This window comes from Miscanthus floridulus, chromosome 1 (assembly GCF_019320115.1).
Source record: "Miscanthus floridulus cultivar M001 chromosome 1, ASM1932011v1, whole genome shotgun sequence".
NCBI classification, from domain to species: Eukaryota; Viridiplantae; Streptophyta; class Magnoliopsida; order Poales; family Poaceae; genus Miscanthus; species Miscanthus floridulus.
The window spans coordinates 151294629-151320961 of record NC_089580.1 but is presented as its reverse complement, the minus strand read 5'-3'; the positions used below and the strand labels follow the sequence as shown (position 1 = coordinate 151320961).

Genomic DNA, 26333 nt, shown 5'->3' with positions numbered 1-26333 from the left:
CTGTTCAGAGTTAGTTCTTTATCAAGAATGAATCTTTCAGCTTTTTATTGGTGGCCCCTGACTCCCAAGAGGCATGACCGCAAGAGGGTGCAACACGGGGTTTTTTTTTTAGTCAAATCAAGGTGTGAGTGCAGACGTGCAGTGGAGATGGGAGACGAGAGCAACGAGCGGGAGGCGACTCTGCCCCAAAGGTTCCCGTGGCAGCTGTGCTCCAACACGGCATGGCGGGCGCACGCCGGGGTTGTCCTCGTCCAGCTCGCCTTCAGCGGCTACCACGTCCTCACCAAGGCCGTCCTGAACGCGGGCATGAACCAGGTCGTCTTCTGCGTCTACCGCGACCTCGTCGCGCTCGCCATCCTCGCCCCCGTCGCCTTCCTCCGCGAGAGGTACGGTGTGCACCACGCGTGGCGGCGGCGCCGCGCTCATCGCCTGTGCTGCTGGGCTCGCTCGATCGCTTCAATTCATTTCCTCCGTTGTTGCAGAAGGGTGAGGCCTCCGGTGACCCCTCAGCTCCTCGCATGCTTCGCTCTTCTTGGCTTTACTGGGTACGAATTCCGATCCTCTGCTGATGCTGCTGATGGAACAACTAGCCTCTACGTACAAGCGCCGACACTGATCTTCTTGTGCAGGCTCTTCGTGAACCCGCTCCTCTTCCTCGTCGGCCTCCGCTACACCAACGCTTCTTACGCCGCGGCGTTCGAGCCCTCGGTGCCAGTGTTCGCGTTTCTCTTGGCTGTGATTGCCGGGTAATCATCAGATGCACATGCATGCGCAGCTCCAATAGTTTCATTGGCAGTTTCATCAGGAGACGTGACCAAATTGAGTGTTCATTCGGAAAGCAAGGTCAGCTACATTATTCTGAATAAGACTCTAATTAAAACTCTTTTCAGCGTTGAAGCGATCAACATCTTCAGCAAGGACGGCATCCTCAAAGTCATGGGAACAGTCGTATGCGTCTCCGGTGCCCTTCTGATGGCTCTGTACAGAGGTCCATCCTTGATTGGCCTCCTGGGAGGCGCCACTGCATCAGCAAGTGAAAATGTCAACACCATTATTCCTGCTAAATGGCTGACATCTACCGTGCTCGAGCGTGGTGTAGAGACATGGTTTCTTGGTGCCTTGTGCCTTATAGGACACTGTTTCTTGGTGGGTGCTTATCTAGTCATACAGGTAATGGAAAGTTTGGAGCTTATATCTATGCTTGATTTTTTTTTAATGAGAACTACGGAGGGGAGAGCTTCCCCGCCTGGCTTATATATATTAAAGAAGCGAAAACATTTAGTTACAACACTGAGCGATGACGACCGCTCGGATTTGGGGTTACACAAGAGATATCTATGCTTGATTGATCTGCTTGTGGTTTTAATTAATATTTATTGACCGTACCAGACCACCTTTAATTTTCTGTTGTCTTATTAGTTCTCACCCAATGTTTGTGCTCATGATTGATGCAAATTAGCACCTTTTTTTTGAATCAATTATAACCTTTTTCTGCCGTGTTGCAGGTTTCTGTGATTAAAAGGTATCCTGCAAGCTTATCCTTGACGGCTTATTCCTATTTTTTTGCCACCATCTTTATGGTGTTCACTGGAGTAGTTGCAACCAGTGGGCTCCATGAGTGGGCACTGACAAAAACTGAGATCATAGCTGTTCTATACGCTGTAAGTATCTCTATCTAGAAGCCTTTCTGCTTAGACCACATCACTTGCATAGCAATGATGCTAAGATTCAGGAAACTCTTTGTTAGTTATTCTAAACAAAATCCTTACTTGCTTGTACCTTCAGGGAATTGTTGCATCTTGTATGAGCTATGCACTCATGACATGGGCAAACAAAATTCTTGGACCTTCGTTGGTTGCCCTTTATAATCCACTCCAACCAGCTTTTTCTACCGTACTCTCAACTATTTTTCTTGGTGCCCCAGTTGACGCCGGAAGGTTTGATTCCACACACTGCCCAATAATTATGCCAAATGTGATGTTTGAATGTTGTTAATCACTCTATCCTAAAATATAAGGTATAGACACATCCAAATTTTCTAATTATAAGGTATTCCCGATCAGTTAACTTACGAAAGGCACCAATCACATGTGTATTAACCTTTAATGTGTACCACCAGGTTCAAAATATAGTAAGCAAAAGATATTACGACTTTTAAAAGAGGGTTACATGCATCTTTTTCTCTACACTATAACATATACTAAAATTCCTACTGTGCCTTATATTTCAGGATAGAGGGATCATTGGATTATTCGTCAAATCTTGGACCTTTTGAACTAGTAGTTTTTATTAAATGTTGACTTATATTCTTGCAAGCCAAAAAAAAAACATTGAGGTACTTGGTCAAATATGAAACTGGTGAACTTTTTACAGATATATATAGCTATTGATATTCATTTATTCTCTCCTTATAAACTCAACGAAGTTATGTAACTCATCATAGAGAAAACAACTTATGTAGCAAAGTAGTATTGATCCTAACCTTTTGTACACGCTTGTATTCAACTGCTTTCAGCATTATTGGTGGATTCTTCATAATTGCTGGCCTATATCTAGTTACATGGGTTCGCTACAATGAAGCGCAGCAAGCAACGACGGATGATTATTTGGACCCTCTTCTTGTGTGTCATCCAAGAATCACTAAGACACAAGAAAGTTCTTTCATGGATCCTTAAATATTAGGGGATCAAATAGTTATCTCAATTGTTTTCTCCAAGTCATCACTGTAAACAACATGTATGGATTCTTTTATATATACAAGATTGATTCTTCTAAACTAGGCCGGTCAAACCATTGACAATTTGACCTTGGAAGATTAATCTGTGTGGTTCCTCATAGAAAATATGCACATAATTGTATTGGGCTTGGAACATAAATCGGTAACATGATAGCAAGTGCATGTGTATCATCCTATAAATTTAGGTGTTTCGTTTGTGCGTAAAAAAAAATCTCAAATTTCCAAAACCTTTTCTTGATGCTTTGAATCAAATAGATTTAAGGTCAAATTAAGTCAAGACCTCAACCTCTCTCCTGAATTCTTAAATTATTTTTTTAAATAACATGTGTGTTGCATATAAATGCGTGGTTGTATGAAGCGATTTGGATTTACATCGTCTTAATTAAATTCTTTTTGGAGTTTAAACTGAACCAAGATTCAAATTCAACTTATAAAAACTATTTGAATAAATGGTTTAACTTCTTCCTAACTCATAACCTATCTCATGCCTAAACAAGCCCAACAACATAGGCAACATATCTTTCTCTACCACTCTTTTCCTCTATCTTCTGGTCCAACCCACCTAGCCAATGTGGGATGAGGCCGAACCAAAGCAGCCATGCCAACCTGCTAACATCCTGCTCCTAGGCAGCTAACAAGCGAGACTCAATGGTCAGCCACTCTTCCTCTTCTCCATTTCTCTATATCCTTGGTTCCTCCTCTCTCTCTCTCTCTCTATCCCTACCTGTCCAGGCACACACATAATCAAGGGTGCACCACTGTCAGCCTAGCATCCAACAACATTTCTTCATCCCCTTCTCCACGCCACTTATAAACGATCATTTGGAACTTTGGAAATAAGGGCTATCCATGTCATCAATCATCAAGGTATTTCGAGCCCCAAACATCTGAATTCAGGACTAATCCTATGGTATGCCATCAATTATTAAGGTATTTCAAGCCCCAAACATTTGAATTCAGGACTGATCTGATGGTACATATATATGCCCACCTTTTTCCTTATTTGTCATCCTTCCTTCTCCATAGATTGTTGTTATTCTAACCACTCTCATTTTAACACCATTGCCTTGACCTTACACCTTAGCCTACCTCGCCTAGAAGTGCTTCTCATATCAGTTCACCAATTGTCTCCAACGTCAAGCCATCTTTCCTCTTTTAGGGCTTGTTTGTATTAGTTGTGGTTTTTTAGCATTTGGCTCAAAAGCTGGCTTTTCTGGCTGTTAGCTCTTTGCTATTGTCTTTTATAATTAATATTTAACTTCTCAGCACAACAAAAGCCAGAAAAGCTCTTCATAACATACATTTCAATTTCTAGCTCATTTTCTCAGAAGCCATCTTTTCCAGCTGGTAAAAGCCAGCCGAAAGCTGAGACAAATAGGCCCTTAGCCCACAATAACCCCATATCCACCTAACCTCCAAATCCCTAACTGTTGACGAAATATGGTCGGCAGTCTACCTAGGGGTATGCCCAAGGTAGTAGATTATCGGCAGACAGATGCGCAAGCCCCAAACAAGACGGTGACGCAAGACAGACACGAGGTTTTATCTAGGTTCGGCCGCCAAGAAGGCGTAATACCTACGTCCTGCGTCTGATTTGTATTGCTGTATGTCAATGAGAGATATTTTTTAGAGGGGTCCTCTGCCCGCCTTATATAGTCCGGGGGGCAGGGTTACAGATCTGGAAACTAATCCTAGTCAGTTACAATTGCCATATCTGGCCGGATAAGGATTCCTATTCTAACCGACCAGGATCCTGCTTGGTCGCCAAATCCGTCTTGATTCCTTGTGCGGGACTCCGATCAGGTTAACCGGGCCGCACGTCATCTTTCGGGTGGACTGAAACCATCAATCCGGGCCAGCCCAAGCTTAGCCGTAAGGGTATAGGGGTTAATAGCCCCACAGCTAGTCCCCGAGCATCATGTATTATGCTGCGACACGCCATTTGAACCTTCTCCGACAAGCGAGGCTTGAATTCTTGACGCCTCCGACCACCGTCATTACCGGAGAAGTAGGTTGTCCGAAGAATGTATGGTGCTCTTAAGAAAAAAGAAAAAGATTTCTGTCCTGAGAAGTGTGCCCACTTGTATTTCTGAAAAGAAATGTAAGTGGTCTTGAAGTATAGCATCCTTAAACATCAGAAGCGTAGGGGTCGAAAAACAAACACATTCACCGCAAGGTGAAGTGTGCCCACTTAGTCCCCGAGCTTGCTGGAAGGCAAAGTATGAGCCTTGTAGCAAGGTCTAAAAGAAAAGTCTCTTAACTGTATGTGAGTACAAATCACATGTAGCCAAGGAGAACCACTATTCAAGCAATGGTCGGGACAGTCCCCGAGCATACTAATAATCCTAATAATCCTTCAAAACACAGGGGTCGATTTAAACAAACACATTCACCGCAAGGTGAAGTGTGCCCACTTAGTCCCCGAGCCTGGTAGTAGGTGACGCAGGTACGTGGTGCCAGGGTCTATCAAAGAAATTCCGCTGAGATTAAGAATCCAATTACCGTACAGGCAAAACAAGATACACCGGCAGGTGCATCGTATCGACGTAGTCCCCGAGCTTGCTGGAAGGCGAAGTATGAGCCTTGTAGCGAGGTCTAAAGAAAAGTCTCTTAACTGTATGTGAGTACAGATCACATGTAGCCAAGGAGAACCATTATGCAAGCAGTGGTCGGGGCATTCCCCGAGCACGGCCGTGGTCGGAGCGATCCCCGAGCACAAAAGTGGCCTGGGCAGTATCCAAACACAGTAGTGGTCTGTGCAGTCCCCGAGCACATTAGTGGTCTGGGCAGTCCCCGAGCACATTAGTGGTCTGGGCAGTCCCCGAGCACAGTAGTGGTCAAGGCAAATCCACGATCACTTGCGCTGCTTGTACTATTATTTTGTGTACTTTTCTCTATTCTCTGCCAAGGCCAGTCTGACACGTCTGGTCAAAAAAGTAAAGAGATACAATACGTCATTCCGTCTTCTTCTTCTCTCTTTTTTTAACAGTCGGTTGACACCTGTATTGAGGTGTGTCAGTGTGGGCCCCCCTTACACCATCAACGAAGAGGCGCGTACACTATTAACGAAGGAGCGCGTTTATTGGCGCAGATTTCGAGGTTGTGTGAACAACCGTCTGCGGCGCGTGCGCACGACGCCCAATATTCTCGGGCGGACGAAGCGACGGTGCTCTTTGTTTTATATAATGCAGATCTGGTAAGTTACTCATACCATTCCCCATTGGTATCCGCCGCCGCCACCTTCTTCGTCCTCCTGCCGAACCCTATTCCCCCAAAAATAATCACCAATCCCTCCGGTCTCCCGCATCCATCCACTTAGTAAGGACGAACTAATGGCGAAGAGAGACGCCCAGAAGAAAGGCGGGGTCATGGCGAAAGAATGGTGGAAGTCGCGGAGCAACGAGCAGACCATCGAGGACCTCGTCGCCATGGGAGTGCTCCACAACAAGGCACTTGCGGGATGGCGTGCACCGGAAGGAGAAAGCTTCCCCGATCCACAACCAGGTGAGATTGTGGTCTTTGAAGATTTCTTCAAACGGGGTTTTAGGATTCCAGTGCACCCTTTCCTTCAGGGTCTCTGCTTGTACTATGAGATTGGGATTTGCAATCTGCATCCCAACTCGATTCTTCTTGTTTCCACCTTTATCCATCTCTGCGAGGCTTATGGTGGCTTCCAGCCCCATTTCGACCTCTTTCGCCACCTATTCTGTCTTCGGAAGAAAGGGAGCGGTGGCTCGAAGATCGCCGGAGGCGTTTACCTGAACCTGCGTGACGGCATGAAGGCTCAATACCTGCACTGCCCCTGGAACACCTCATTGGACGAGTGGTACAAGAAGTGGTTCTACATCCGCGAAGAGCCGAACACCATCACTCTATGCGATGTGGGACTGATTCTAGAGAAGAAAAGCAGCTGGTCGGAGAGGCCCGAGAACTTGGAGCAGATCACCGAACTGCTCGGGATGATCCCGTGGGGAAGGCTTGATGGCCCGAGCGTTGTCGGCAACTTCATCAGCCGAAGAATTCAGCCCTGCCAGAAAAGGGTTCACCCCGGCTTCGAGTACCAAGGAGGCGCTGATCCGACGAGGACCAGGAAGGAGCCGCTCGACAAGATGGAAATCAAGGCCAGGATTGGAGAGCTGTTCAACCTGGCCTATCCCAATTATGTTGCACTGAACGCCATCGAACACGCCTTCAAACTGGCTCGCCCTCCCCCAAAGGTAAATGACGCCTCCATTTAACTGTATAGTCATGTCGCATCAAGAAAATAACTATCTTTTCCTTCATTTTGTGTCTCAGTGTAATGGCCGTGACCGGGCAGGAGTATTTGTGTCGCCTCCCCCTGGTGTAGAATGGCCACAAGCTACTGGGCCAGCCGCCTAGACCAGCGCCAGGACCGACGACGTTCACTGGGCGGTACTCAAGACCGTAGAGGACGCCTCGACCAGAGCCGCTGGCAAGCGTCCGGCTTCCAACAAACGACGTCAAGCCATCTTCCCCCCGTCGGACGACGAAGCAGAGGATGCGGACATCTTTCGGCTCGTCCCCCGAAAAAGGAGAAGGCAGGTGGGACCGTCGGAGCAAGGTGGCTCCTCTGTGCCAGCAGTGGTCACAGCACCGACCACTGCAACACAGAGCACGAACGAAGAGAACATGCCGCATCAAGCTCCGACGCCCGTACCGGAGGTTGAACAAGTCCCGGTGGAAACTGCCGAGCAAGCGGAGCAGGGGCGGTCGAGGAGACGTTCCTTCCTCACATCCTTCCACAAATCAAAACTGTAAGTATCTATACTTTTGATGTAAGCTTTGCATTTTGCATTGGATGCTATTATCTTCTGAATTTGTCTCTGAATGTATTAGATCGGCGTCCACCGAAAACCCCGACCAGCTAGCTGGGTGCGGAACGTCCTTACCGACAACGGCTGGACAAACTGCTCAGCAACCAACCGTGGAGGAGCCCATAGCAGGGACTCCGCCTGGGCCTCAGCAGGCGGACGACCAGATGCCAGTCCCCGAGCAGAATACAAGTGCTCCAAGCACGAAACCTGATGAGGCGGATACCATGGCGCCAAGGGAGCTGGATCTAGCCGAGGGGCAGCAGCCAGAAGTTGCCCGGAACATGGTTGCCGACGCGACGGCTCGTGGGAAAGCCCTGATGGTCGTGGAGTCTGCAAACTTCGGACCAGTGCCACCTCCCGAACAGGAGGCTGAAGAGGATGAAGTGGAAGAAGTCCTAGGCCGTCCCCAAGATAGGCGACAACATGTATATGTGTCGCGCTATCGGAACGACGAATGGGTCATGCACGAGGAAATCCTAGAGGTCGAAGAGACCTTAAGAGTCGAACGGGCGGCCAAGCGTCTGGTGACCGAAGTCCAGGTATATTTGGCTTTAGTCCTTGACCCTGTTGTGTAGTCGAGCTGTCTGACGTAGCTTGTCTGTGTGCAGGACTTGATGAAAACTGCAAGATACCGAAAAAGGTGCTTCGACCAGATAGAAGGAACCATGATGACCAATAAGGAGCTGACGGCTGAAGTGGAACGCCTACGGCGCCACCTTGAAGCCGCCGACCAGGAGAGGACAGACCAAGAAACACAGAACCAAAACCTGGTCGGCCAGCTCGAAAACAAAGAGCAGGAGAAAATAAGTAAGTGTTCACCGTATCATAGCAAGTGCAGGACTTGCGTTATTTTGTTCTTGACAGCAATAGCTGTAATGCAGGTTTAGAAGCTGAAGTGACCCGCCTCCAGGGGGAGAACAGCCGCGCGCTTGCAGAATGTGGTCGCCTGAAGGAGGACAATGAGAAACTGGCACGCCGCCAGTCGGAACTCCAAGACCACACTAACAAAATGAAGGACGACCTGAAAAGTAAGCACTCCAGACCACCTTTCTCGTTCAATTGCCCGCATCGCCTTGTCGTGTCATCACGTTTGATGTCTTGTACTGTTTTCAGTTTTGAAAGTCAATGCCAAGAGGCACCTTGAGGCCGTGATCAAGGAGCGCGACGACTGGAAAGCACAATGCCTTAAGGCCTCCGAGGAGCGGGACACGTGGAGCAAGCGGTGCCAAGAAATGGCAACTGGCATTGTGCCCGTCCTCGACCTTATCGACCCGGCGCTCATAGAGGAAGAGCTAAGGACACCTCAGCTCGGACTGGTCGAGAGATGCAAGCAAGCATGGGGATGGTTCCAAGACTTCGTGAAGGAGGCGGGTGAGTACACGGGTGCCCATGTGCTAAGCATGGTGCGTGCTCACTACCCCCTGATCGATCTCAAACGCTTGGAGGCTGGGTACCCGAAGGAGATAGACCCAGACCAGGCCGAAGAGCTTCGGACGGCCCAGCTAGACTTGTCGTCAAAGATAATTGGCGATATTAACCTGTGCGGAGGTGGGACAGCACCTGTGCAGGGTATGCCATCGACAAGCCAGCTGGAAATGCCATCAGCTACAAGCCAACCAACGAAGCCTGCGGTCTCGACCAGCCAGGCACCGGCGGGGCCATCCCCTTCAGCTTGACTAGCTCCAGAGTCCCCGAGACTCGAGTAGGGTATCAGAGGCGGCGAGCAGTAAATGCCATGCGCCCCGACCAGCCAATGTAATAGGCTTAAAGCTGTAGAAGGAGGACATAGTTGTGTTATTGTAAACTTGAGCCTTTTCAGGCAAGCTTGTAATAACGTAACTGTATATCATTATAAGCTTGTTTGTTTTATACAAAACGTACTTTAAGCTTGAAATTTTGTGTTGGTGTAACTAAGTGGGAACGTGTTAACGTCCTGTTTAGTTGTACCGTTTTGCTCGACACGTCATCCTGAAAAGTTTGTGCGGCCCTAGTCTGGCATGTGGTCGGAGTATGAGGTACTATGACCTGTGCACACGTGAACGCAGACAAGCCAAACCAGGGGGGACCTGCCGATCACCCGCAACGTAGAGAGCGGATCCCGTGCACGTGTTGGGAGGAACCGGAGACAGGGCCTGCTCCGAAAACCGTAGAAGGAGTGGTGGTCGGCTTGTACTGGCTTAAGTTAGAATAACCATAAAATTTGGAGTGACACATTAGAGTGGTCGGAGAAATCATAGTTGCTTTAGTAAAGTAAATCGAAAATACAAGTAGAGTACATATCTCAGTAGTTAAGCATAGAAACGTCTAAGCTTATCGATGTGCCATGAGTTCGGTACGTCCGTGCCGTCTAGATGAGCCAACCTGTAAGACGTTGGACGTGTGACTTCCTTGATCATGAAGGGTCCCTCCCATGGGGTTGCGAGTTTGTGGACACCAGCCTGGTTCGTCTTCCACTTCAAGACTAAGTCCCCGACCACGAAGAAACGCTCTTTAACGTTCTTGTTGTGGTACCTGCGCAAAACAGCAAGGTACTTGGCCGTGCGTACGCAAGAATCAAGCCTTTTCTCTTCTGCGCTGTTGACTTCTAGCTCCCGTACTTCGTTGACCTTGCCTTCGTCGAAGTTCTCTACCCGTGCTGATCGGAAAGCTATATCTGGTGGGAGGACTGCTTCAGCGCCGTAAACCATAAAGTATGGTGAGACGCCAGTGTTACGACTGGGCTGAGTTCGGAGGCCCCAGACAACGGCTGGTAACTCCTTGAGCCATCTTCCAGGAGCTTTATCGTTTTCTCTGTACATCCTCTTTTTCAATGCGTCCAAGATCATGCCATTTGCTCGCTCGACTTGTCCATTAGCTCTAGGATGCGCCACCGAGACGTATTTTACAACTATGCTCCTTTCATCGTAGAAGTCCCAAAAAGCGTTCCCGGTGAACTGAGTACCCAGATCAGTAATGATGCTGTTGGGCACGCCGAAACGGTGGATGACCTGGTCGAGGAATGTGACGGCTTTCTCTGAGGATGCCTGTACCAGAGGCATGTATTCTATCCACTTAGAAAACTTATCAATTAGCACGAAGACGCATGTAAATTTCCCAGGAGCTGGTTTGAAAGGCCCGATCATGTCCAGTCCCCAGCATGCGAAGGGCCAAGAGGCTGGAATCGTCTGGATCTCATGTGCCGGTACATGGATTCTCTTGGAGAAGAACTGACAACCTTCACAGCGGCGGACTAGCTTCTCTGCGTCGGCCACTGCTGACGGCCAATAGAACCCTGCTCGGAAAGCCTTACCGACCAGTGTTCTTGAGGCCGCGTGGTTGCCGCAGGAGCCAGAGTGGATTTGGTATAGGAGATGCTTGCCTTCCTCCTGGGTTATACACTTCATCAAGATTTCCTCCTTAGCGTTTTTGCGCCATAACTTGCCATCGACGAGCAGATACTGCTTACTACGACGCATCAGGCGTTCATTTTCTGTTCGATTGATATAACCACTACCGTCTGTTAAGTACTTGATGAAAGGTGTTCTCCAGTCTGGCTCATGAGTGGTCGGAAGCGGCTCGGTTGTGCTCGGCGCCGGAACCGTAGCCACTAATTGCTGGTCTGAGACTTTGTCGGTCATTGAATCTTCGTCTTCAATGGAGGGCGTGAGCAGGTCTTGGACGAATACGCCATGTGGGATTTTGGCTCGGGATGATCCTAACTTTGACAACGCATCCGCTGCCTGGTTCTTGTCCCGGACCACGTGTATGTACTCGATGCCATAGAACCTGCCTTCCAGCTTTCTTATCGATTTGCAATATGCGTCCATCTTTTCACTGGTCATGTCCCAGTCCTTGTTGAGTTGGTTGATGACCAAAGCCGAATCTCCGTAAACATAGAGACGTTTAACTCCAAGCTCAACCGCAATGCGTAGACCATGCAAGCATGCTTCATACTCGGCGGCATTATTAGATGCTGGGAAATAAATCCTGAGGACGTACCGGAGCTGCTCCTTGGATGGTGATATGAAAAGAATTCCTGCTCCCGCACCGTCAATGTTGAGAGAACCGTCAAAGTACATCGTCCAATATTCGTCGGATCCCGGAGAAGCAGGCGTGCTTAAGTCTGTCCACTCGACGATGAAATCGACGAGTGCCTGAGACTTGATTGTAGTACGGCTTGCAAATTCCAAGGAAAAGGGGCATAGCTCCATTGCCCATTTGACGATGCGCCCGTTCGCATCCTTATTGCGAATGATGTCCCCCAAAGGATACTCGGTCATGACCACCACACGATATCCGTCGAAGTAATGTCTCAACTTTCGGGATGTTATCAGTATGGCGTAGAGCAGTTTCTGAATCTGTGGGTACCTGGTCTTGGATTCGTTGAGTACCTCACTAATGAAATAGATTGGCCGCTGTACCTTGTAGGCGTGGCCCGGCTCGTCGCGCTCGACCACCATTGTAGTGGAAACCACCCGATCGGTTGCCGCAATGTAAAGCAGGAGAGTTTCGTCTTCTCTGGGAGCAGTAAGTACCGGAGGTGACGTGAGGTATTGTTTCAGCTGCGTGAAGGCAGCGTCTGCTTCCTCCGACCACTCGAACTTCTCGGACGATTTGAGCAGTTTGAAGAATGGTAGTCCTTTTTCTCCTAATCTTGATATGAAACGGCTTAGAGCAGCCATGCAGCCGGTGAGCTTCTGGACATCCTTCACCTTTTTGGGGGGCTTCATGTCTAAGACAGCTTTGACTTTCTCCGGGTTAGGGCGTATGCCGTCGTAACTGACGACGTTGCCGAGCAGTATGCCAGAAGGGACACCAAAGATGCACTTCTTTGGGTTTAATTTCCATTGGAACGTATTAAGGGCTACGAAGGTGCGTTCCAGATTGTCAACAAGGGTATGTGCTTCCTTGGTTTTGACAACTACATCGTCGATGTAAGCCTCGACGAGGCCGTCTTTTATCTCGTCGTTGAGGCAGGCCTGTATAGCGCGTTGGTAGGTAGCACCGGCGTTTTTGAGCCCGAACGACATAGTCGTGTAGCAGTAGGCGCCGAAAGGCGTGATGAAAGATGTCTTGATCTGGTCATCCTTTTTGAGAGCGATCTGGTGATAACCAGAGTAGCAATCGAGAAAGGAAAGCAGCTCGCAACCGGCGGTTGAATCTACGACCTCGTCTATGCGAGGCAAGCCAAAGGGGTCCTTAGGGCAGTGTTTGTTGAGATCAGTGTAATCAACGCATATTCTCCATTCATTATTCTTTTTGCGTACAAGAACCGGGTTGGCTAACCATTCCGGATGATACACTTCTTTGATAAATCCGGCTGCCAAAAGCCGTGTAACTTCTACCCTAATCGCCTCCTTTTTGTCGCGAGCGAACCGTCGTAGCTTCTGCTTGATCGGTTTGGCTTTGCTGTTGACATTCAAGGAGTGCTCAATCAAGTCCCGAGGTACACCGGGCATGTCGGAAGGTTTCCATGCAAACACATCCACGTTGCCCCTCAAGAACCTGACGAGCGCGTCTTCCTATTTGGGATCCAGGTCGGCCCCGATGAGGGCCGTTTTGCTGGGATCGCCCTCGACCAGCTGGATCGTCTTGTGCTCCTTGCACCTGATGTTCTTGCGCGGAGCCTCGAGCTCTGGGATCTCCAAGTGGTCGGCCGTGGTCTTCTTAGCGTTGAGCATGGTCTCGGCCATGCGAATAGAGAGGTCGTGGGCCTCTGCTATTTTGAAGCTGTCGTCCTCGCAGGTATAAGCTGCGTATACGTTGCCCCTGAGGGTTAAAACTCCTTTCTCAGTAGGCATCTTGAGCACCAGATACCTGTAATGAGGTATGGCCATGAACTTGGTGAGCGACGGTCGACCAAGAATAGCATGGTAGGTGCCGTCGAAATCAGCGACCACGAAGTTGACGTAGTCAGTGCGGAAGTGGTCCGGAGTCCCAAACTGCACAGGTAGCGTGATCTGCCCGAGAGGTGTGGAGCTCTGTCCGGGGAGAACGCCCCAGAACTGTGCCTCGTACGGCTTCAGGTCCGCCTGGGCTATTTTCAGAGCGGGCAGGCTGTTCTTGAACAGTATATCAATGGAGCTGCCGTCGTCGATCAGTACCCTGTCGAACTGAACCTTATTGATACAAGGATCGAGGACCAGGGGAAAACGCCCTGGCTCGGGTATGGCGGCCCATTGGTCCTTCCTGCTGAAGTAGATTTCACGGTGAGACCACGGAGGAAGCCGCGGATCGGTGAGAAGGTTGTCGTTCTTTGCCACGTTCAAGCAGGCGCGGGCGAGCAGCTTGCGTTCTCGTTTGGTCTCAATGGACACCTTGCCACCGATGATGGTGTGCACGCGATCCGTCGGCTTGACGTATTTATGACGAGGATCTGCATCGTCGTCGTCGTTGTCCTCGTTGCGCTGTTCCCTCATGTCAGTAGGCTTGTCGGACATATCCGGAGCCTGTTGGCGCGTGTAGATAGTCTTGAGGACGCGATAATTCTCCATGGTATGGTTCGACTTGGGATGGAGCTGGCAGGGGCCCTTCAATGCCTTGGCGTAATCGTCCTCGTAGTTACGACGTCCTCCGCCCTTTTTCACAGTATTGACCTCGCCATCGTCTTCCCGAGCACGCTTGCTTCTGTAATCGTCACGGCGGTTGCGCCGCTGATTACGTTGATCACGGTGGTCGCGGGAGTCGTTGCGCTGGTTGCGGCGGTCAAAATTGTCGTTCCGACCACGGTTGCCGCGGTAATCATCGCGGTGTGGGGGGTGGTCGGAGCGTGGGACCCTTGCTTCTTCTTCGACGATTATCTTTTTAGCGTCGTCAGCGTCCGCGTATTTCTTAGCGGTGGCCAAGAGCGCTGTGACTGACTCAGGTCTTTTCCGGAGGAGCTTGTCTCTTAGGGCGTCGTGGAAGCGGAGGCCGATGACGAAAGCCTCGATTGCTTCGTTGTCGGATATTGATGGGACCTTGATGCGCATCTCCGAGAAACGCCGAACGTACTCGCGCAGTGGTTCGTCTTTCCGATCTCGGATCCGTTGCAGATCGTACTTGTTGCCGGGTTGTTCACAAGTAGCGATGAAATTGTCGATGAAGGCCTGCTTGAGTTCCTGCCAAGAGTCAAAAGAGTTTGCCGGCAAGCTAACTAGCCATTGGTGACCTGCATGACCAACGGCGACTGGGAAGTAGTTAGACATAACGTGCTCGTCAGCCATGGCTGATCGGCACACGGTTTCATAGAGCATGACCCATAATTCGGGGTTTTCTTTGCCGTCGTACTTCTGAAGCTTCTCGAGCTTGAAATTCTTGGGCCATATGACTTGGCGCAGGTGTGGAGTGAACTGCTTCAGACCCGGCGGACCGTGGACGGTGTCGTACTCCATACGGCGATAGCTTTCATGGGATGCATGATCGTCGGCTCTCTGGTTGATGCGAGCACGCAAATCACGTCCACCGAGGTAATGGCGGAGATCGTTATTGCCATCGCGGCGATCTCGATTGCCACCTGGATTAGCGCTGCGACCGTGGTTATCACGACGATTGTCGCGGTTATCTCGGCGGTTGTCGCCTCGAACGTCGTGGCGGTTATCCTCCCGGCGGCGGTTGTCGTCCCGACCACCATCACGACCACCGTTCCCGCCTTGACGGTTGTCCGATGGGTCGTTATTGCGCGAGCCACGTAGGTTGAGTGGCTGTGAGCGACTTGAGTATTGGCGGCTGTGGCTTGATTCGACATAAACGGATGGAGCCCGGGCTTGGTTCATCTCTGCGGTCTGAGCCATAGCAGCCGTCAGATAAGCTTGTATGTCATCACGGATTACTTGAGTCTCGGGAGTGTTGGGCAGCCGCTGCATCGTCGCCATGGCGACGGCTACGTTGGCGCTTGGGGTCTTGAAGACTTGTTTATCCCCCACCCTGTCGAAAGCATTGTTGAGGTCGCGCGGTTGGACCCTTATGCGTCGTGCCTCCTGGTCTGCTTCAGCTTCGATTTGCCGGCGATTAAACCGGTCAATATTGCGTGCTTCGCGTGCAGTCTTTTCTTGTTCTGTTTCGCCAACTGCTGGCGGCTCGTCGTTGCTGACAACATGGATCAAATCCCCTCGTCTTGGCGGGAAAGACGAAAATTGGGGGAAACCCGGGGCGTGGTCTGGTAGATCCAGATCGTATTGGGCGCCTTCATCTTCGTGACGCTGAAGCTCGGTGTGGACAGATGCGTTGGACGCGATGCCGGATGAGGAGCTGGAGTCACCTTCTCGGACTGTGTGGACGGATCCTTCCTGATAATCTTCGATCCGGACCATGTTGACGATGTTGCATGGCTTCGGCCGAGATCGGTGTACAGGACACAGATCCGAGCGGTGTCGCAGGTTGTACGCGTAGCTGGAGGCAGCGTTTTGCAGGCCGTAGGGCTGGACCTGGTGGTTCTCCGTCGGGGCTTCGTACTCGCAGAGTCGGAGACCCGTCGCGATGTCTGGCCGGCGATGAGCGAAACGCCCCTCAGGAGTTGATACGACCACAAGATCTGTTCCAAATCGCACAGGACGACTGGTCCGAGCTGGTCGGATAGATCTGTCGTGGAGAGCTGTTACCTGCTCGTTAGGTTGGGTTTGAATCGTACTTACCAGAGCCAGGGTTTCAGCGAGTTGGATGCCGACCCGATCAACGGAATCGAGCAGGTCGGTGTTGTCGATCTGCTTCCCTCTGTAGCGGGGAAGCGGATGACGGGTTGTTGGCGTGGCTGTAGGCGTGGTCGGAGCCAGATGTCCCGTGGTCGGAGCCAGGTCCATCGTGGTCGGAGCCGTGTTCACCGTGGTCGGAGCCGTGTTCACCGTGGTCGGAGCCGTGTTCACCGTGGTCGGAGCCGTAGCCGATGCAGGTAAAGTAGTCGTCGGCGCAGGCTGAATCCATGCCTCCCCCGTGGCCATGGCGATGGAGTCGTCGGAGCTGGTGGTCCAGGTGATCTGGCCGACGGTGAACGTGAGGCCGCTGGGCGTAGCCATGGAGCCGGAGATGATGACCATCTTGTTTGTTTGGAGAGCAGTACGCACACCCCCTACCTGGCGCGCCACTGTCGACGAAATATGGTCGGCAGTCTACCTAGGGGTATGCCCAAGGTAGTAGATTATCGGCAGACAGATGCGCAAGCCCCAAACAAGACGGTGACGCAAGACAGACACGAGGTTTTATCCAGGTTCGGCCGCCAAGAAGGCGTAATACCTACGTCCTGCGTCTGATTTGTATTGCTGTATGTCAATGAGAGATATTTTTTAGAGGGGTCCCCTGCCCGCCTTATATAGTCCGGGGGGCAGGGTTACAGATCTAGAAACTAATCCTAGTCAGTTACAATTGCCATATCTGGCCGGATAAGGATTCCTATTCTAACCGACCAGGATCCTGCTTGGTCGCCAAATCCGTCTTGATTCCTTGTGCGGAACTCCGATCAGGTTAACCGGGCCGCACGTCATCTTTCGGGTGGACTGAAACCATCAATCCGGGCCAGCCCAAGCTTAGCCGTAAGGGTATAGGGGTTAATACCCCCACACTAACCCTAGCATGGTAAAAAAAGGTCCTCCCAAAAGTGTAACATGTAAGTAGTTAGAATAAGAGGAGATAGGACTGATTTGAGAATTCGGGCTTATTGTTACACACTAACTTTATGTTCTTTATAATTTATGGGAGTAGAGATTTTAGTGAAAAAAATATCCTCCAACAGTCTCTTTAATTGGATCTTCAAATGTAGACATCCTCTGTTTTGGATTTCTCGCTAGCTATAGGAAAAAATGTTGGAGGGCACGGAAATATAGAAAGTGAATTTTATTCCAATAACTGTCCAAATGTGATTTAATGAGTAAATTTTAGAAAGATTCTTGAAGATGTTTAACTCTTTATATAAACCCTACCTGTGCCTTGAGAGAGAGTCAGAGAGAGAAAGCTATCGATCGAATAAATAAAGAAAAAAACAATAACAGAGGGGGAGGACCGGAGGATTTCCGCTTTGGGACTCCGTTGCGTGTGGCCAGATGTTGCTATCCTGGGCTTTGGGAGCACTGTCGAGTGACGCCCGCCACTGTGCCTGTTGCGTGTCAAGTCCCAACTCCCGAAATCCACCGGAGTCCGCAAGGCGGCATGGCGTGTTTGGATTGTGACTGGCAGGTAGATTCTCGTCCAGGCAACGATCGTGACCCCAGGCGGACCAAATCCTACGCCTGGGAAGCAACGTACTCATCCTAGTAGTAGCACGTGAGAGCAGTGGAGACGAGAGTGGAGGGCGATGGGCGGAGACCGGAGAGCGGTGCCGCTCCAGCGACACTCGTGGCCATGGAGCGTGAGCGAGCGGTGGCGGGCGCACGCCGGGATGGTCCTCGTCATGCTCGCCTACAGCGGCTACCACGTCCTCACCAAGTCCGTCCTCAACGTCGGCATGAACCAGGTCGTCTTCTGCGTGTACCGCGACCTCCTCGCGCTCCTCGTCCTCGCCCCCGTCGCCTTCCTCCGCGAGAGGTGCACTGCCCCTGCCCCTCAATTAATTTCCTTTCCTTCTTGGATCTTGCTGCAAGCAAAGCAAGGGGAAAATCACATCTTCTCCTGCCCTTTGGTCTTTATCCGTTGTTGCAGAAGGGTGAGGCCTCCGGTGACCCCTCAGCTCCTCGCATCCTTCGCTCTTCTTGGCTTCACTGGGTACTAATAATCCCTCTGCTAAAGGAACATCTATAGCGAAGAGTCTGCACAAGTCTTCCATCGGTGATACTGATCCTCTATCCTTGATTGAATTTATACTGTATTTATATATGCAGGCTGTATGGGAACCCGCTCCTCTTCCTCGTCGGCCTCCAGTACACGAACGCTTCCTACGCCGCGGCTTTCCAGCCCTCCATACCAGTACTCACATTTCTCTTGGCTGCGATTGTCGGGTAACACTGTCATAACACTCAATGTCATCAGAAATTCAGGATGTCTTTGTCTCACTCACTTCACTTGTCACCCCTGGACCCACATTTCAGGGAGCCAGTCCTGAATCGCCACCAATTTGGGTGTAAATACTGAATGAGACTAACTTTTACAGTGTTGAAGCCATCAACATCTTCACCAAAGACGGCATCCTCAAAGTCATCGGTACCGTTGTATGCGTCTCCGGCGCCATTCTGATGGCTCTGTACCGAGGTCCATCCTTGATTGGCCTTACTGGAAGCAATATCATGCCCAACGCATGGACGAGCACTCCCTATCCTGCCCCCAACTGGTTGGCATCAGCCTTGCTCGAGTATGGTGTAGAAACATGGCATCTTGGTGTCCTCTGCCTTATAGGAAACTGCCTCTTGGTGGCTGTTTATCTAGTCATACAGGTAATGCAACTTTTAGAGCTTGCAATTAATCCTGAATTCCTGCTTCTGGGTTTAATATTTATTGACCACATCCTTTCTTGTCAGCAACAAGATAGGCATAGGTCTTTACTTTTATGTTCATTGCTGATACAGATTTAGTGTCTTTTTCTCTGCCCTGACTATTACAGGCTCCAGTGATGATAAAATATCCTGCAAGCTTATCCGTGACAGCTTGTTCCTATTTTTTTGCTACAATATTTATGGTGTTAACTGGAGTATCTGCAACTAATGGGCTACACGAGTGGGTGCTGACAAAAACTGAGATCATAGCTGTTCTGTATGCTGTGAGTAACTCCCTTTATGCTTAGACTGCGCACATCACTTGCATGCATAACAGTGATACTAAGATTTCCTCTCCATGGTTAATTGTCTGACCAAGATTCTTGCTTGCACCGTCAGGGAATTGTTGCGTCTTGTTTGAGCTACTCAATCATGACGTGGGCAAACAAAGTTCTTGGACCTTCTCTAGTTGCCCTCTACAATCCACTCCAACCAGCTTTTTCCACCGCCCTCTCAACTATTTTTCTTGGTGACCCAATTTACATCGGAAGGTTTGGTTTCACACACTGCCCAATAATTATGCCAAATGTGCTATTTGAACATTGTTATTGGATTATTCCCCAAATCTTGGACCTTTTGAACTCGTAGCTCTGGAGTTGTGTTTTTATTAGATGTTGCATGATACTCTTTCAAGTCAAATAACAACATTTGCGGTGCTTTGCGGAACGTGAAAGTGGTCACACAGACAGAGTTCTTTTTAAAACCTCAATGAATTTATGTAATTGGTAAAAAAAAACTTATGTAGGAAACTAGCATCGATTCTTTTTGAAACGAAGTAGCATTAATTCTGACCCCGTGTACACTTGTATTCAAATCCTTTCATTTCAGCATTATTGGGGGAGTTTCCATAATTGTTGGTCTATATCTGGTTATCTGGGCTCGCTACAATGAAGAGCGACGAGCACCTATGGATGGTTATTTGGACCCTCGTATTGTGGGTAATCCAAGAATCCCCGAGACACAAGAAAGTTCCTTAAATGATCAGTGAATTAAATGGTTGTCTCGGATTCTCCAAGATGTTACAAGTAGCATGCATAGATTGCCTTGAAAGATATACTTTTATGATCTCTTATGTTTGTTAAACTTTACATGTATATTCTAATAAAGAAGTGGTCAAAGATTCACATTGGAGAATTTGTCATGTCCGTCAAGTACTTTAACTTTTAGCTGAGGATATATAGAGGGTGCTTGGATTCACCTACCTGAAGAGTCCAGGGTCATCTATAATTTGTTCTACCTTCTTATGAAATACGTGCCTAGGCACTGTTGCGAAAAAATAGTTGAGGAGCATTTCCTTACATGAATCGAACTTCAGTGACCTCCTAAACAAGCATCTTGTTTCCCTTCTACACCAACAGATGATTTAAAGCAAAGAGGCACTATTAAATAAGTGAAATTTTACCGTGCTTGGAAATAATAAGAGCCATCCATCAGTCATGATCGAAGGGTTACAAGATAGGAGGTACCTCTTGGGAAGAACTTTAGTTGTGGACCAAAACTAAAATTTTGTGGGCCCAGAACCCATTGAAAAAAATAGGGAATTTGATGTTTGTACCCTTATTCCGTAGTGCAACGGTGATTTTACCCCTTATTTTTAGCTTTATGATTTTACCCTCCTTATATTCAAACGAAGCTCCCGTCTACCCCTCTTTGTAACACCATCTAAAATTGTTTGATTAACTGGTTAAAAAAAAGAAAAGGCACCTACACAAAAAGACCATGGTACCCCTCACTCCCTATCTCCTTTGTCACTGTCTCTCGAATCGTCCCCGAAGGGAGTCGCGACTCGCGGCTCGACGCCCGGACTCGCGCTAGGGTTTCGCTACCCGGCGGCGCAGCAAGTGGCGGCGGCACGGCAAGCGGTGGCGCCGCTCCTCCTCCCTCCGGCACGCTTCCCCCTCGGCTCGTCTCCTCCTCCCTCTGGCCCACTTGCCCCGGCTCATCTCGTCCTCCCTTGGTGGCGCGGCTATCGGCTGGGAGCGCCGTGCAGGCTCCGTCCAGCCCACTACCCCCGGCTCGCGCCCTCGGTGGTGCAGCTGGGGGGTCTCGCTCAGTCCCGCCCCGCAGGCTGGAGCCCGCAACAGCAGCATCTTGACCGACATCTCTAGTCAGGCACCATGGAAGAGCCGGCCACCATGGAAGAGCTCAGGTATATTCAACAATTTCTGAGATGTGTGCTTCAATGCAGTAGAAAAATAGCCATAATTAGTAGATGTGTTAATTCGTTTCTTCCCTGTTGTGACTTATAGGCTAAATCATAGTAAATTGGAACTTGTTGTTAGAGTGCGCTCGTTTTTCAGCTTGCCAGACAGTGGTCCAAAAACATGGTGGCAAGGTAGAACTTTGCCAACAAAAGTTGTTGACACAAATAGCTTTGGGCTGCTGTGGCTAGTTGATTTCATTGCTGAGCATTGCTTGTGAGGTTCTAAACAGTACATTACTTTGTCGCGTGATTTGGAGAATGATTCTATGGAAATTAAATCCGATGAGAATTTGTTAGAGTGGTTTCTAATCAATGTAGATGACGGATTAGTATGTATCAATGCTCATATAAATGATTTTGATGGGCCACTGCAATTTTCTCCAACAAAGAGAAGGTTTCACCCTACTGTGAGGGCTAGTGTGCTCCTAATTGAGGAAGGCACCAGTGAGAGAGCCACAAATGAGGGAGCCACAAATGAAATAGCAACAAACAAAACAACCACAACCCCATCCAAAAAAAGACAATATCCACCAAAAAAAGAGAGCTGCCACCAAAGAAAGTGCTTCTGAGGCTATTGATGCAGAGGTACTAAGTGATAGCAGCTATGACACTGATTTGGCTGCATCATCTGACTCTGATGATGCTTGGTCTGACCCGGACATTGAATTTGATTCTGATGGTGAGATTGTTGATGAGGAAGATGAGTATGACCCTCCCATATGACTTGTAATGCAATGAACTAGGCCATACAGCCAAGACTTGCCAAGGAGGTCCTACAGCTAGTCAAAAGAGGAGGCAGTCAACACAACAAGATGGATCAAGACAAGGAATCAATGACCCAATGTAAATCATACATGCATTGCTGTCCAATTCCATTTATTTAGCCCAATTATTCATATTTACTTGTACTAACAATTCTTTGAACGAACATTTAGTACAAGTACAAGTGCTAGTGCAAGTGGGTGCTAGTGCAAGTGGTACTATAACTGAAAGGGGAAGGGGAAGGGGACGGGGAAGAGGAAGGGGTTCAGCAGAGGACAACAATGAGACAATGCATATGATTCATGGTTGTTGTTCGTTACTATTTTTCTAGCAAATTTCAGCATTGCCACCTATATTAACTCGCTTTTACTCTATTCTTGTTAAGTGCAAGTGGTACAGAAAGTGGAAGGGGAAGGGGAAGAGAAAGGGGAAGAGGGTCAAGAGAGGCCAACAATGAGACAAAGCAAGACATAGCACATTTGCTTCTCTTTACTACATATTTTAGTATACTAACATAATTATGCTCTTTTTTCATATAAGTGGACAAAGCAAGACATAGCACATTTGCTTCTCTTTACTACATATTTTAGTATACTAACATAATTATGCTCCTTTTTCATATAAGTGCAAGTGTTTCAGGAAGGGGAATAGGAAGAAGCAGGACAGGAGCAACTTCTGAGAGGCTTGCTACTTTGTTGGTTGATATGTAGCTCACTGCTAGTTGCCTAGGAAACTCACTACTAGTTTCTACTTTTGTTTCACATGTCATTTAGTGTTTCACATATTATTTGGACCTCTATGTTGGTGTTTGACATGTTATTTGGACCTCTAGGTTGGCATCTAATATGGTACTGTGATGGCATGTTATATGAATCTGGTTTGTTGCCGTTAATGCAATATGTGTGAAATTAATTTATTATGTGATATTACATTCTGTTTATATGGATTGTCAGCAGAAATGTTGTCTAGTTTTTCTAAAAAATATGTATACAAAATGTCAACTTGCTGATCTAAAACAAGGGTAAAAACGCAGGGACAAAGTTGTCATTTTGTCCAAAAGTTAACACCGTTACAGGGGCTTAACAGACCAGGGGTAGAGTCTCCCTTCATTTTGAAAAAGCAGGAGTAAAATCACAAAGTTAAAAAAACGATAGTAAAATCATCATTTCACTTAAAAATAAGGGTAGAAACGCTTAAGCCCCAAAAATAATAGTATAGGGTACATTGATCATTTGCATTCCCTTTAGTTTCTTTTATGATCCTATCATTCTCGACCTTTCATTCCCACCTAATCTCAGACGACTGTCCATTACCACCGGCTACCTCCCTCTCGTCTGAGAAGCCCCAATGGTCTCAGGCCAACGCAGAGGGCTCCATAATGTTCATCTCAGCGTCCATTCGGTGCTCGCAAGTCTCCGTCCACCCTATTCCTTGCCTCCGCGTATGCAAGTATCCGGCTACCCGTCGACCAAGAGCAGCAGCATCCAGTAGATATTGCCGATCGAACCTTTCCACCGTCTCGACATGACTACAGGCTATCAGGAATTGCGCGATGGCCAAAAGACTGCAGCAAATCAAAATTATTGTTGTGACACAAAACAGCAATTGCTTATGACCGTGGAGTTTATCAAACTCCTGTATATGTATAGAAATTGCAGAGGAAGCAAGATAACTCTTTCTTTTTTTTGCGAATGGAAGCAAGATAACTCTGAAGCTCAATTGTGGCAAAAACTAAAGCATAAGAGTGAATATCGGCCTTTCAATTCAGTTGCAGTGGTGTGCAACCTTCCTGATCCACTCTGTGTGTGCGCGGTTGCGACCGACGGCAGGTGCAGCGGTGCTTGGATGGCGCCGAGGCGCTGAATTTGGAGGGCCATGGCGAGACGTTGCTACTGACAACCGGCCTGTTCGCTGGTTGGTTTCTAGGCTAGTTTGGGCTGACTGGTGCTGGTTTATTGTGAGAGGAAAACACTGTTGGCTGGCTGGTTTGGGCTGGCTGAAACCAACCAGCGAACAGGCTGAACATGAGAGAATGGGCCGGAAGCCCGGACGGCAAGGACACCCCTGCGCCGAATAGAGCGATGATCATCTCAATCTGTCACAGTGCTAAGATGCCGGATCAATTAAACTACAATCGGTCTGTTCGCTGGTTGGTTTCTGGGCTGGTTTGCGCTGGCTGATGCTGGTTTGTTGTGAAAGAAAAACACTGTTGGTTAGCTGGTTTGAGCTGCCTGAAACCAACAAACGAACATGACTGAACTACCCATGCGCATACAAATTAATGTCATTACGGCCCATGTGTTTTTAGCTCTGAGGAGCCTCGGGTTCCTCCCAGCACGGTAGCAAACCTCATTAAATAAATGGATGAAATTTGGTGAGGGTAACACAAAAAAAATTCGTGGCAATACTACTATTAAACACTCAAAAACGCTATAACCCCCTTGCAAAGCAACATTTTTTTTAAAAGGAGGGGTTTGGACCCCTGCTGGTTATTATATTAGACAAAGGCGTATACACTGTTGAGAATTATTATTTAGTACTTAATTATAAATTATTTCAAGAGGTGTCTTTTCATCCCTCTCGCTTTTACCCTTTAACCGCTCACATGAACTCTCTCTCTCTGTATATATTGTTCATTGGAAATACACGGCAACATTTGCATCACTTCATTGTTTCTGGTTCTTTTTACTTCTAACACGTTATCAGCGATGCTTGCTCTCCGCTGGTTTTGGGCCGGAAAGGATTCGACGTCGATGATGCAGCGCCGTCCGTCGTCGAAGGAACAGTGCCGGCGTCATGCTCAAGAATGAAAATCAGGAACGAGAACTAGAACAAAGGTATGGAATACGGCCACGTTTCGTACCTACGGCAACAACACTCGTCGATGTCGTCCTTCGTCCTCGTCTCCGCCGCTTCCGCTCGGTTGTGGCTGTGCACGACGGCGGCGGCTTGAGGCCCCCGCGCGGCCACCCGTGTACGGCGGCTCGCAGCCCCGTGCCTGCGGCGGCCGGCATCCTCCGCGTCCCGTGGCTGGCTCTCTGCGGTCGGCGGCTTCTGCGCCTGCAGCGGCCAGCGGCCCCGCGCCCTCGCTCGCGACAGCGGCCCCCGTGGCTGGGCACACACGTGGCCCGCGCGGCTGGCGGCCCAAGCCTGCGGCCTTTACGCCGCGGCCGGCTTCCCCGGCCCTGCGCCTCGATGCGGCTCCATGGCAGTGGCTGCACGCGACTCCGGGGACTGGCGCCTCCTGCGCCGCGGCCGGCTAGCCCCTGCGCCAGCGGCTTGGTGCCCGTGACCGCGCGGCCCTGCTGCTCCGCACCGGGCGGCCTGCGCCCCCTGCGCCTGGCGACTCGCGGCCCCACGCCGGCAACGGCCGGCTGCTCCCTCGGCGCCCCCGCGGCTGGCAGCCTCCGTGCCCCCTTGCCCGGTGGCCCTGCGCTGCACCCACGTGGCCACGTCGGCAGCGGCGGAGGCCGACCAACTGCACGTACGGAAGAAAGGCCGTGAGGCCGAGTGCCCGATTGATGAAACCGTCCGTGCCTCCGTAGGCTTCCCGTGGGAAGGGATAAGATTGTGCAGTTTTGCACAAAAGTCATTCTATATTTTGTGAATTGCATAATAATCCTAATCGATTATTGATATATTTCAGGTTTTATGACTAGCCCTCTATATATCACTACAATATATATTGCATTTATACCTCGTATAAATGCTTGTTTTTAGATCTCATGTCTAAATAAATTATGATGCACATTATTTACCAAGCGTAAATAGATGTTTTTGAGACTTATGAGTCCTTAGAAATTGCATCATCATATATTATTGCAGATAAATTTACTATTGTCATGTTTAGATATGTTTTCTGTGTCTATAATTTTATGTTTTAGTCATGGACTCTGACAATACTGTATGGTAGAGTTTTACTCTTATACATTGTTTTGTTTTTAGACCAGAAAATTGTTCATGCCTAAACATACATAGTTTGTCGATTTTGGTCTTCGGCAATTAATTTTAATTGCAACAAAATCGATCATCTCAATTAATTGATAATTAATTAAGGATAGATCATTTAGGCTCATATATGCCTAATTTGAAAAAGCAAAATGGCAGCCACACCATTTTTTGCTAGTGAGGCTAACATAGTTACATAGGAAGCATTTTTTTATTCTACAGGATTTTGCATAGTTATGCCACTAGCCCACTATAACACTATGTGCTTAGTAAGTTTTCTTGTTTTGAACAATATCAATACAGGAGAGTGTTTATTCATGTACTTTGTTGACTTTGTTAATTTGACAATTTTTCCATAAATTGCATTTTAACAACGGTAGATCATCTTAATTAAGCGTTTCTTAATTAATGATGGATTATGCAAAAATTGTTATATT

The 26333-nt window shown here is 48.7% G+C and overlaps 3 protein-coding genes and 1 long non-coding RNA gene across 5 annotated transcripts; 3 read left to right on the top strand and 1 right to left on the bottom strand.

Annotated features, from left to right (window-relative positions):
* The first annotated feature begins 97 nt into the window (after window positions 1-97).
* On the top strand, window positions 98-2851 carry LOC136497859 (WAT1-related protein At3g45870-like). Of its 2 annotated transcripts, XM_066493743.1 has the most exons (8): window positions 98-386; window positions 483-545; window positions 630-746; window positions 891-1170; window positions 1506-1661; window positions 1786-1937; window positions 2231-2335; window positions 2516-2557. In XM_066493743.1, the coding sequence occupies exons 1-7, from the start codon at window positions 148-150 to the stop codon at window positions 2298-2300; spliced, it is 1077 nt and encodes a 358-aa protein (XP_066349840.1). In that variant the 5' UTR covers window positions 98-147; the 3' UTR covers window positions 2301-2335; window positions 2516-2557. The 2 variants fall into 2 exon arrangements, with proteins under 2 accessions (XP_066349840.1, XP_066349832.1); XM_066493735.1 differs by lacking the exon at window positions 2231-2335 and having other exon boundaries at window positions 2516-2851.
* A 5688-nt stretch (window positions 2852-8539) lies between these two features.
* Window positions 8540-9412, top strand: LOC136497850 (uncharacterized). Its single transcript, XM_066493726.1, has 2 exons — window positions 8540-8600; window positions 8686-9412. The coding sequence occupies exons 1-2, from the start codon at window positions 8582-8584 to the stop codon at window positions 9246-9248; spliced, it is 582 nt and encodes a 193-aa protein (XP_066349823.1). The 5' UTR covers window positions 8540-8581; the 3' UTR covers window positions 9249-9412.
* Window positions 9413-17733: 8321 nt separating this feature from the next.
* LOC136497836 (WAT1-related protein At3g45870-like) lies at window positions 17734-20133 on the top strand. The gene is made up of 7 exons (XM_066493710.1): window positions 17734-18042; window positions 18157-18219; window positions 18336-18452; window positions 18605-18884; window positions 19052-19207; window positions 19323-19474; window positions 19812-20133. The coding sequence occupies exons 1-7, from the start codon at window positions 17813-17815 to the stop codon at window positions 19969-19971; spliced, it is 1158 nt and encodes a 385-aa protein (XP_066349807.1). The 5' UTR covers window positions 17734-17812; the 3' UTR covers window positions 19972-20133.
* Window positions 20134-23107: 2974 nt separating this feature from the next.
* LOC136497845 (uncharacterized) lies at window positions 23108-25470 on the bottom strand. Its single transcript, XR_010769451.1, has 2 exons — window positions 24812-25470; window positions 23108-23512 (listed from the first exon to the last, which is right to left on the bottom strand). It is a non-coding gene; the product is annotated as an uncharacterized lncRNA (long non-coding RNA).
* Between the last annotated feature and the right edge of the window lie 863 nt (window positions 25471-26333).